At 47.9% G+C, this 12,306-nt stretch overlaps 1 protein-coding gene across 6 annotated transcripts in view; it reads right to left on the reverse strand.

Moving 5' to 3' along the window:
• The window catches only part of SLC4A4 (solute carrier family 4 member 4), a 145,973-nt gene that overhangs the window by 91,072 nt on the left and 42,595 nt on the right, over positions 1 to 12,306 (reverse strand). For all 6 annotated transcript variants that reach the window (XM_068188167.1, XM_068188168.1, XM_068188170.1 and 3 more), the window contains one exon: positions 6,668 to 6,741. In XM_068188167.1, the coding sequence (XP_068044268.1) occupies positions 6,668 to 6,741 (74 nt within the window). Of the gene's footprint in view, positions 1 to 6,667; positions 6,742 to 12,306 lie in introns of those variants that run through there.

Here is a 12,306-nt window from a genome sequence, read left to right on the forward strand (position 1 = left end):
AAAGCATGCTCAACAGGTGAGTTAGATCTGAGCAACGGACAGCTTTAAAAGACAGAGCTCACATAAATTCAAGTTAAAAATATCTAAACAGGAAAATTAAAATAAAATAAAATAAAATAGTCTTCAGTTTTCTTCCTGAAGATCCTGGAAACCCTGCTTGTGTAGATGGAACAAAGTCAGTCAGCAAGGTGGCAGTGAACAAAGGGGTGGACACTGTTCAGACCGAACAATAAACATGTGGTGGGGGTATTCTCCCTGAGCTTTACATAAGCCACTGTGAGACTCTTACCCACAACCCCGTAAGCTGCTTTTCTTTCTCTCTTCTTTGGAGCTGTGAGAGGTTAGAAAAGCCACCGAACCTATCCTGCTGTGATCTGATCTAATCTGTCCAGAACTTCTTGCCTTCAATGGAAAGAAGAGTTGAAGAAAACTTGAAGAACACAGGGCTCTGAGGAACAGGGCAGAGAAGGGGATCTGTGCCAGACTGCTGAATTTAGCTCTTGGGAAGCACAGTACCTTTGGATTTTCTGGCATCCTTTAACATTATGTCCCCTTCCAAAATGCCCCAAATGACCACTCAGGAGAACTGATCTTGGCTGAAAATCTTTTCCTATTTCCATCTCATTAATAACCAAGACTGATTGAACTGAATACCGAGCTGTACTTGACACTCACACTCACAGAGGCAGGCAAGATTCAGACCCTGCTCCAAGAGAAGTGCTGTGGTATGATGAATAAGGTATCCAAAGCTGCCTCCATTCTCTGGGAAAAGCCTTAAAGCAGCCCTCTGCAAACGACCCTCGATTCCAAGGCTGCAGTTTTATTGGAACAGGTGTCTGACGGAAGGCCACGCTGCAAACAGAATGGTGTTCACACAGAGGTGCCCACACAGAGGTCCCCACGCCTCCCCAGCAGCACATGCTTCCTTCAGGGAGCACACGAGTTCCCTGCGCCCCTTCTCAGTCTCTGTTTCAGTCTGGCATTCTGCTACCAGAGTAGGAACATCACCAGAAGCAAAGGAGGGGACAAGATTCCAGGAAGGCTGGGATGATGCTCAAACCAGCAAGCTACAGCCCCAGCACCAGTTTCCAGGTTAAGCCCAGCTCTGGCACTTCTGGTATGAGAAGCACAGGTAGGAGAGGGAACAACACTCCTGTGTTACCTAGCCCCAGCTCAGGCAACATGACCGACACATTTTGGGTTACCTTTTCATTTTAAATGTCCTGGAAAAATCCAGGAAGGCTCACAAGCACATCTGGGACTCACATCTGACAAGTGAGCAAAGCCTGTATCTGATTTTCAATCTCCATGCTGAACTGTTATATCCAGTGTTACTGTACCTTAAAAAAGAGCTGTTGGGCAGAGGAAGATGGGAGCAGACAGTCAAATAAACCTAGACTTGAATTCTGAGTGAAATGAGAGCAGTTGCTCCAATCCTAGGCTGCAGGTACCATGTGAGGGCCACCTTTCTAGCTGGCCTGGGTCCCAACAAAAGTAGTTTCACTGCCAGGTCAGAGAACTGATGATAGTTACCAGTCAGTTGGACTTGGTGATCTTAAAGCTCTGTTCCAACTTCAATGATTCTCTGATTCTAAGCTGACTGGAGCTGGGAAAAAACGAGTCACTGTCAGAATGGTATGGAAACACGTTCCTTCACCTCGCGCTCAGCACATGCTGGCACAAAACCTATCACCACTGCAAAGAAACCACCACATTTCCTTCACCACGGGCCAACCACGCCAGCTATTGACTCAGCTGCCCTTAGAACATTTTCTCCACTTCTCCTGCCTGCACAGCCAGCTTATCGCTGCCTTACATAAAGTCAGTTATCACCTCTGAACTCAGACTGCAGCTTTTCTCACTGAGCATGGAGTAGGCGGGCATCAAAAACCTCCGCAGCCCACCCAGCAACCTCAGAGCTAACGCTTATTCCTGACAGCAGAGGAAGGACAGCAGCAGTGACCAGAACGATATTCCATACAATGACCTGCTGGACACTGTCAAGAGTAAGCACTCTCCTGAAAAATGCCATGGGGAATTAAAGCTGGAAAGGAAAGAATCTGAAGACCTGAAATCTTTCATCACAGTGTTTCAAAGCTGGGAAGATCTAAACCACCTGTCTTGTTTTTACTTAGCTGTGTGGAGCAGCACTGCGTTCCAAACTCCACCTGCCATTCCCAAGTTCATAGAATCATGGAATGGTAAGGGTCAGAAGAGACCTTAAAGCTCGTCCAGTTCCAGCCCCTACCATGGGCAGGGACACCTTCCACTAGCCAAGGGTGCTCCAGGCCCCGTCCAACCTGGCCTTGGACACTTCCAGAGATGGGGCAGCCACAGCTGCTCTGGGTAACCTGTGCCAGGGCCTCACCACCCTCACAGGGAAGTTGTGCCAGATGCTGTATGGAAAGAGAGCACAGAGGCACTGCCTGAGTCCTCTGAGTTTGGTTTTTACAAGAGTAAAGCCCAGTTCAGTTTTACTGAAGCAAAACACAGCATGGTTTGCTTCTACACATAGTGAGCACATTCTGTGATCAGATTTTACCTGATTAAGTTTTTAATCACATTTATTTCAGAAACAATTAAAGACTTTGATATGAAACAGGTCATCTGGTTACTTCTGAAAATGGAGGAGGGTCTGCCTACAGTCGCGGATCAGAAACAGATGGCAGGGATGAGAGGAGAAAAAGAAATCCAGGTATATGGGCAAATACAGCTCATTTCTCCCACTGTCGGCCTGCTGTTAATACAGGTAAAGACCTTCACAGTTATCTCTGCCCTTTTAACCTCTCTCCTCATTGATCCAACCACCAAGGACTAATCTTGGGCTTACGGCATCACACAGCTTTCTACCAGCAAAGTGCAATGACACAACTGGGTTGAGAATAGAAAGCAAGGAGGAGGAAAGTGCTAAAATGGAAGAAGTAGTTATGGAACATAGTTACAAAATCCCTGGGTTAGCCTCTCTGCAGAGCACAACAGTAAATGCCACAATGATAACAGGACCTAGGAAAAGTTTCCCCTAACAGCATATTCTCCCGAATTCACTCCCACGGCAGGGCTGAGAGGTGCTATTGAAACCTTTACATTGACCATCATTTGGAAGGCAGGACAGGTATGCTGCTCCTCATTTCCTAACACATGGAGCTGGGGCGCTCCTCAGGCTTTGCATTGGAGTCGTCAGACTTGAAACCCAGCATCCTCCACCCCACCACAGAGTCAGGGTGGCAGCGAGCCTGGGGGAAGTTACACTTAGAGAGCCAAGAATACCTTATCTCGCAGGATAAGGTGGAGCTTTACTTTTCCCCTCTTGCAAAATCGGTTATTAAGTAATCTGTTTATGTCACACATACCAGCACTCCTCACAGAGGCATTACAGCAGCACAGCGTTACCTTCAAGGAAAGGAACGAGCAGTGCCCTAAATTAATGGGAAGGGTCCTCTCACACAGCTCAGGGCAGTGCTTCTTCCTGATTTCCCCCAGGAAAGCCAACTCATACTTGCTTTCCTTCATGCTCTGCCCTAGACCCGGGCAAATCCTCTGGCTCACCAGGTCACATTTCTGGGCACTTCCAGCCAAGCAACTCCTCCTAACTAACATGCACCGAATCTGCCACCGAGCCCTCTCGTGGATCCAGGGAGCAGGGAGGAGCTGGAGTGGAGTAATTTCCAAATGTCAACAGCTAATATCACAGCAACACATTCCAGTGTATGACCAGGGTGAGGTGCCACCTGAGGGACGGACTAAACAACCCCTGGAAGCAGGCCCAAGGGACATACTTCTGTCAGGTATGTACGGTTTCTGTTAACACTACATTTACTCAGCGAGGGCACAAGGGACAGTTGTCCCACCCTGAAAATTTCTCAACATCTTCCTGACCAGAAATGCCCATTTTCACCCCTTCTTAAAAAGCCAAGTCCTTCCCTCTCCCCCACACCACTACATAATCAAATTAGTGGGTGATGTGGCTGTGCAGAGTTGCTATCTCCATCCCACAGACATAACCTGTGGGCATCACTGACAAAGTGAATCATGTTCCTCTCTTCTCCCAAAGAACATGCCAAAGAGGGATGCTCAAAGCGACACCTTCAAAATTCTGTCTTCGCCTCTTTGAACTCAAAGCAACTTAAAACGCAGCAAAAGCAGCTTGGTTCCAAAGCATATTATAATGATCTGCTGGAGAGTTTTCCCATTCTCTCCTGCTAACTCCTGCTGCCCTATCTTCTCTTATAAAGGTTAAAATTCCCCTTCCTCTCATGGAAGGAAAAGAAACAATCTCCTCTCTGCTCACTTTCAGTGAAATTAAGTCTCTTGACAGACACTCGCCTCCATTAAAACACCCCACTGTAAGTCCAGGAATCTAACAGGGACTTAAAAGCATCTGCACCAAGTGCCAGCTGAAGGTCTGCAACCTGACATCTTAGCCCTTCCATTGGATCTTAAACTGACAGAAGGCAGGGTTAGATTAGATACTGGGAGGAAATTCTTCCCTGCGAGGGTGGGGAGGCCCTGGCATGGGGTGCCCAGAAAAGCTGTGGCTGTCCATTCCTGGAACTGCTGGACAGGCCTTGGAGCGACCAAGTGGAAGGTGTCCCTGCCCATGGCAGGGGGCTGGAATTAGAGATCAGTTCCAACCACAACCACTCTGTGAGCATCCAGTTCATTCCATACATGCAGACCATGACTGCACCTAGGGCGCACATTGGATACACACACACATTACGGATCTCTGTGGAGAGACAGACATAGCTGAGGACACACAGAGAACTGCAGAAACATTGAGGCTGGAAACATGGAGACAAATAAGATCTCTCCAAACTGCCAAAGCCTTTAATACTTACAGGCACTGCTGCAGTGCCCCAGATTGCCAGGCACGCTGAGAATTCCAGGCTGTCCCACTCTGTGCAGAGCGGAGCAGCTGAGCAGCGGCCCCCTGGCAGACCCACCCAAGCACCATACGTGCCCTGTGACCCTGAGAGATGCCACGGCCTTGGATCCTTGGGTGATTTAGCTGGGCTGCTCCTAGGAGCCTGGCAGGAATCACGGCGCTGCCTTCAGCACCCCCGAGGGAATTAGCTGGCTGCACTGCTCCGGGGCTCTCCGGAGGCTCAGCCAATCAGCTCCAGCTCCAGAGGCCTGTCGAGTACAATTAGAAGCACTTGTTTCACCTCCGCTCCTCACTCCCCCAGCAAGATGAGCTGCGACGGGTCTGTTAGCCCAGCTAAACCAAATGAGGATATCCACATGGGAACAAAGGATATGAACACACCACAGCCACGAATATTACTTCAAGCAGTAACCACACTCCCTGCAGACAGTCAGAAGGACCCTCCTGCGCTCATCAACCACCACTTGTATTATATTCCTGGAGCATCACACGTGGCCATTGCACCTCAAAACAGTACATAGCAACACTTAAAACAGTAAAACATAAAAAAATACCCTCTCTCTCTTTCCCGTTCCTCAAACATTTCTGCTGTACCAAAGTGTCAATTATTCCACAAGCAAAAGGCTAATACAAGCCTGACCCTGCAGACAGCAAACAGCCTCATTAAACCCAATATGATGATTTATAGTGGCTGAGCACAGATTACTGCGTTCCAGACAGGAAGAAAACACAGGCTTTTCAGTGGAAAGGACTGGCGTGGTTTGCTGGAAGTGTTCTAACTCCTCTTTTTAGAGACTATTTCCTCTCCTACTGCTGGATCCTTTCCTGTCCATTACTGTTGACAATGACATGGCTGTAACTCTACACCTTTCAACACATTTTCAATTGAAAAGCCACAGGCAGTTGTTTGCAAATAAAGAAGTTAGAATAAAATTATATCCTGAAGTCAGGAGGGGAAGGATAGTTCTGCAAGGTGAAATACTCTCCCTTCTAGGTAAAGTCCTACCCTACCCTGCTCTCCTCCTTCTCCCCTACTAGTTCATCAAGCCTACAAACAACCAATCCTCAGAAAATGAGAAAAAGAGAATTTGCTACCATTTACTCACTCCTATCAGCTTCATCGTTTTCCAGGAAGAAACTTGAAGTAAACTCCTTTAAATTCCTATTACCTTTGGGATTTCACAACATTTTTAGTTAGAGAGAAAACAAAAACACTTCCAAGGGAGTCTACTCTTTCCCTATGAAGTGAGGAAACTGTTTTCTCTGTTAAAAAGTTCTTCAAGGGAAAACTCTTCTCTTTATGCCTCCCGAGCCCAAAGAATAACCCAGGCAAACGTTTACTTCCCGCCGTAAGTCCACTCTGACACTTGGTACAAATTCTGCTGGTTTTTCCACTTGGCTTCTCCACCTGCCTCCACATTTCCATGCTCATGACTGCAGCGGTGATAGGCAAGCATTGCAAAACTCTATTCCTAGAGGAAAGCAAAGCAAACAGCTCTGGTGGTTCCCAGCCATTAGGCAAGGCACAGCAAACAGGACTTTGAGGGAAGTGGAAGCGTGTGCCGGCAGCACGCAAAAACGTTTGCTCCCGAACTGAAATAGAGGATTTCTCTAAAAAGTCACTTCCACCCCAAAGAAGCCTACTCATGTTTCAGTCAATTTTAGGATGAAGTACTGGGCAAACCAAAGGCACCCTGGTTCTCTGCCCTCCGACTGTGACCATCCTACATACAAACACCAAAGCAAAGGCACCCTTCCTCCCCAGCAGTCCAAGTCTCTTACCTTCCACTTCTTCTTCATCACATACATGTTTAAGGAAGGACGCCCCTCTATCCAGTACTGCCTCGTCCTCCATCCTATAGTAATAGAAAAGAAAAAAGGAATGCTCAGACTTCTCCTGGAGCGAGCTGTTTGAACCAGCCCAAGTCCTGGGCAGGTTAACTTGCAAGCTGTTGTTCATGTTCCTGTGGGCACTCCTGTCCTCCTTCCAGTGGCTGCTGTATCTTCATATAGCTCCTTTCACATGGCGTTTGCTTTAAGCTGGCCTCACGTAGCTCCGATTCTGACCTTGAGAGGACATCAGTGGTGACAGGTGTGAACAAGGTAATCCCAGCTACAAGTCTTTGGGGGCTTTCCTGTTTCTTGTGTCTGGCTTTTTTCCCCCCCACCTCCTTTTTCCAAAAAGTACAGCCACACGGGCAGGCTTGGGGCTGTCTATGCAACAGCCAAGAGTTTGTGGGATCGCAGTTTGCCTCTGATGCCACCCCGGCAGGTGGCAGCGGCCGAGCCGCCCCGGCAGGCGAGCGGGCACACCCCACACAGCCACAGGCTCCAAGCGCTGCCCGGGCTCCGGCCAGCCCCTAATACCAGCACAGCACACTTGTCTGCTGCGAGCCCGGCTTTATGTCACGTGTTGGCCTTACAGAAATCTGACATATGAGGATTATCCTGAGACCGAGCTACAGTAAGTCAGATCATCACAGTAGTCATTTATGTGTGTCACCCATTCATTCATCCATTTGGGGAAGGGTTTTAGTGGTTGCCCTCCTTCCCCTCCCCTTTTCTCTCCACCTCTGATCTGCCTCTGTGGACAGCAGAGACTCCTAATTCCACGATTCTGCCATCGCCGTGCTTCTGCAGAGCTCCCAGAACTCCTGCTGCTGTGGTTCCCCCACAAAATCAGACCCTGCCTGCGTTCTGAGGGTACATCTGCAAATCCACTCTTGACAAACAAATACAAAAATAATAAAATAATAATAAACAAAATTGAAACTGTGTTAAATAATCTCCTTAGAGGCTAAGTACACATTTGCTGCTCACTACTGGGCAGTCGCCATGGGAGCTTTCTATCCTAATACAGCTGAGACCAAGCTGGTCACTTGTTTTCATACCAAAAATCAGGCATAAACCAACACCTTTTCCTTATATTCCCTCAGGGGAATAGGGACAAACTCAGTTCAGGGTGAGACAAGGCCTTCAAAATTTCTTCACATCCATATTGCTTCCATTCAAGATCCTTTGAGAGCAGTAGCAGCAAACACTTGCAGATTATCTTAATGGAATATTCAAATTCAGGAGGGTATAAACACTGAACAGATGAATACCAAGAGATCAGAATGCCTTAGGGTGTCTACCTCACATGCCAATGCCTGGCTACCTAACTAGAAAATAAAAAATAAGACTCAGCCACAAAAGGAAGTACCAGAGTCCCATTTCACAAAAGCAGTACCTCAGTAGCCACTCTCCCACCTCTGCCAGGTTCTCCTCCACCGCCTTAGCCAACTCCTCCTTCATATAGGCTGTTCCTGCCTGAACTCCAGGAGCCAGAGGATTTGAAACAGAAATTTCCCTGAGCTAGGAAAGGTGCCATTCCCCAAGCAGCTGCTGCTGGGTGCGGAGGGGTGGGACGTGCTCTTTGCCAGCACAGCACACCAAGCCAGCACTCAGGCACACACCAGCCTCCCCTGAAAGCTCCAGCTCTTCATTAAATTATTTAAGGCTATTTACGCATCTTTTCTAAGGCAACAGAAGGGAACATATTCCATGGATACCCTCGCCTGTTTGCAATGATTGTAAAGGCACAACCTCATATTTTTTTAATTATTTTTTCCTGCAAAGCAGCACAGTAGCTCCTTGCTATAAACTCAACTGGAAACAGCTGGAACAGATGGGACTGGATTTCCAGACCAAACACAAACTGCAGGAGCTTTATTCCTCTGTAAAGTCCATACTTATCCTGGCATTCAGCTCCATTCCCTGAGCACCCACACATGTGCAGGTGTGTAACCCACCTGTGTGTCCCACAGCTCTGCCTAAACCGTGTCCCAAGGCCAGCTCCTCCAGCCTAGGCAACATTAGCCCAGGCACAGAGCAACTGAGCAGCAACAGTGTGATAGAGCAGAGAAAGGCAAAGGAAGGGAGCAATGTCCACTGCCTGCAAGGGATACAGTGCTGAGAATTCACCAGCTGCCATCTCCTTGGGCAAATGTCTGCTCATCCTCCTCATGACAGCAGAGCACCCTCCCAAGCATCACCCTGCCAGTGCTGAGCATCCACAGCAGTGGGAATGGCCCCCACCTTCCCAGGAACATCATCTTGCCAGTCTGGAATGTGTTTATCTCATTTAACAGCCATGCGTTTTTAGCTCCAGAGGGCTGGAAAACTGCTCAGCAGGCTGATGCTTTCCCTGAAACTTGTATCCGAAGGAGCTGGGGGGTTTAAAGGGCCAGGAACAGAGCTTGGGTCGCCTTGGCACAGCGCCCCAGCTCTAATCCACAGGAGTTTAGTGATTAGACTCCAAGCATCACCTCCCTTGACTTGGTCTTTTCTGCCCTTCTCAGATTATCACAGGATTTCTGTGGGCCAAAATCTATCAAGAAAACATCCTTTACCACTTTGCATGGGGAAACTATTTCAGCCTCCTGGAATTTTTCAAATACCGTGAAATGGGAGTTGCAAAAATTAAAAAGAAAAAAAAAATAGTGATGTGAAACAAGAAGAAAATCTTCCCTTGAGTCTTCAGAGGAAAACTGGCAGACTCCTGTTGGTGAAGCACTGCAGATCCCATGGAAGACACACATGGACTGGAGAGAAGAAAGCATGTAAAAAATTTTAGGGCCTCTGAAGAGAAATGTGCCATCAGTTAAGCCTGGTTTACCACTCCTTGTTGGAAGGTAAAGGGGTTTTCAGGCGTTTCTTGTCTAGATCCACATCCTCGTGACTGCTGCTGCAACATTTTGGAAACAAACCTAAAAAAAAAAAATTTAAAAATATTGGGCTTCTATTTTCAGGGTCTGACAGAATATGCTCCAGTGAAAAAAAAAATGAACTGCTTGAGTAACTGGCCTCTCTGGGCGGATGATTAGATCAGTGCCAAACATTTTTAGAAGTGGTGTTATGTGTCAATAAGATTTGAACAAGAGTCACACACGGCCAGCAGCAACTCTGCTCTGCCTGCAAAGCGCCGGCAGATACAGCTCACAGAAATATTCTGTCCAGCTACTCGGAAAGAACAAGACCAGTTAATACTAGCAGGGATCCCAGACTTGCTAATGGCTGTGCTCATCTGCCAGCATCTGTTCTGCTCATCACAACATGAATTCTTCCTGCAGGTCTCTGGATGCAACACCAAACGCTTGCACTGCATCGTCCAGGCAGTGCAAAGCAGCGAGTAACCTCGGAGTTACCGCTCCCCGTGCTACTCCAGGCAGAGGCCGGCCGCCAGCTCCCCTGGGAGATGGAGTGCTGCCACCGCCCGGCTGCTCAGCTCCAGAGCTGTCAACTTGGAAGACTAAGGGCAGGAGAGAGGGAAAGTGGTGTTTGGCGTAAATAAAAAGGACTGATGTGGCAACACAAGATGTTGTGCGGAGTTACAACTCGCCGGAGTGAATAAATGCCTAACAGAGCTGGGGAGCCAGCGGGGAGAGTTACTGCTTGCTGATAAGCTTTTACGATTCTGCCCATTTCCAACGGCTTTTGCAATCAGGAAGAAACCCCAGCAAACTCTGAACTGCACAAGGAAAAAGAAACGGAGCCAGTTCCGTAACTGGAGCAGCGTAACACAGAGCCGTGAGAAAGTCACATTGAAGAGCGGCTCAACGAGCTAGGGCGTGGAGTGGGTCAAGGGCTGAGGGAGGAGGGAGAGCTCCAGGTCACAGAGCAGCAGCGCCGGCAGCAGGGCTCCTGGCGGATCGGTCAGAGCTGCCAGCCCACGGAGTGCCTGCCGAGCCGCACCACACAGCACCCGCTGTGCCACAGCTCTGCCAGAGAGGTGTGGGGAAGCTCTCCATTCTCCCGGGAAAGGCAAGGGAACTAACATCTTCCTGAGTGTGCGGAGTCAACCACCCTGTCTGCTTCACAGAACACAGCACCTTTCAAGACTGTTTTCCTCAGAAAACTACTGTGATCTAAGTGAAGTGGGAAGGCATGGATGGGGATGCTGTAGGAGAAAACACAAACCCAAGCTTACGGTGCACAGGGCATCGTGGGCTGAGCTGTTTGGCAGGTCCCAAATCCCACAAGGTTTACCCTGGATCTACCACATACTGCTCCCCCTGACCACACACCTACCAAACACAAAAGGGGAGACTTGTTCTGGTAGGATACATCCACAACCCGACACTGCTTCCCACAGGTGTAACCAACACTACTTGTGACAACCAGCATCATTCAACCTTCAACTACAGATGGATCAACACACATGGATTGGCCAGACCTGAAGGCTCCCACAGACAGGACCTGGACCTGAGCAGAGAGAAGAGCCACCAAAGGCTTCCCTGCCAGTGACACCCAGTGCCCTCACCAAGCCACCCAGGTTAGATACCAAGAGTGTGTGGGTACGTGTATGCGCATCCCAAAAGGAACGAGTCAGCAAGCCAAACAGGCTGCTTCTGTCAGTTGGCTGCGGGGAGAAAGAGATAACATTATTCCTTCTCTCTGCAACCTGTGAAGCATTCAGACACTGCAATTGTAGTGGCCAAGTAAACAGGAAACCAGGAAGGAGACTTGGTCCCAGCTGATGTTCTCACAGCCCATACGCAAATGCGTGAATAAACAGACCTAATGTGACCGACTCCTTTTTAGGGCCCTGATGTGTTCTCGTTTTCTCACATACTTGCATATGGGCTCTGTCACGCATAAAAAAAGAGCTTCTGACTATACTCAGCACAGCCTGGTTGATGCACTTTTGGAACATGTTGCCAAATTTATCCTGGATGCATTTCCCCCTGTCAGCTCTAAAGCAGCATTTATTTACAAGCTTTCTCAGCAAAAGGCTGTACTCACCGGAGCAAAGCAGGACAGAGCCCTCTGCTTTGCACACAAAGAACTTGCACCATAATATTTATAAACCAAATAAATTCCCAATTAAGTCACCTCATTAGGTGAAATGCTTCCCTCTACGGAGGTGTTCTCAGGGATTGAAATTAAGCCCCATGACAGGATTTAAATAGGAGTCTCAGTTCTTGACTAAATCTTGTTTTCAAATACTCTTTCAGACTGGAATGTCAAGAACTCTAAATGTTTTATCTCAACTCACAGGTGAAGTCTGTGAGAGCACCTTCCTGATACCAAGATAAGAATCATTTGAATTCATTATGGCAATGTAAGTTCCATCACCTGGATTTCAATTTTGATCTCCAACAACTTCGGAAGAACTCCTGAAGTTGGATAGGTTCCAAAAATGAAGTAACTACTAGGAAAAGCAATCAGGAGTCAATGATTTTCTTCTGCACAAACAATAATGTAACACTATCAAAACACACGGAAATATAAGGGGAACACTGCCACTGGATGCTGGGGCAGGTGTAACAGTTGAAGCCTTTGCTTCATTGTGATTAAATGACTTACCATAAAATGACAGGACTATAAAAACTGATAAAGTCAGCTGCCTCTTCAGCTGAGGACTCTGCAAGAAGAAGGCT

Source organism: Anomalospiza imberbis, chromosome 4 (assembly GCF_031753505.1).
Source record: "Anomalospiza imberbis isolate Cuckoo-Finch-1a 21T00152 chromosome 4, ASM3175350v1, whole genome shotgun sequence".
NCBI classification, from domain to species: domain Eukaryota; kingdom Metazoa; phylum Chordata; class Aves; order Passeriformes; family Viduidae; genus Anomalospiza; species Anomalospiza imberbis.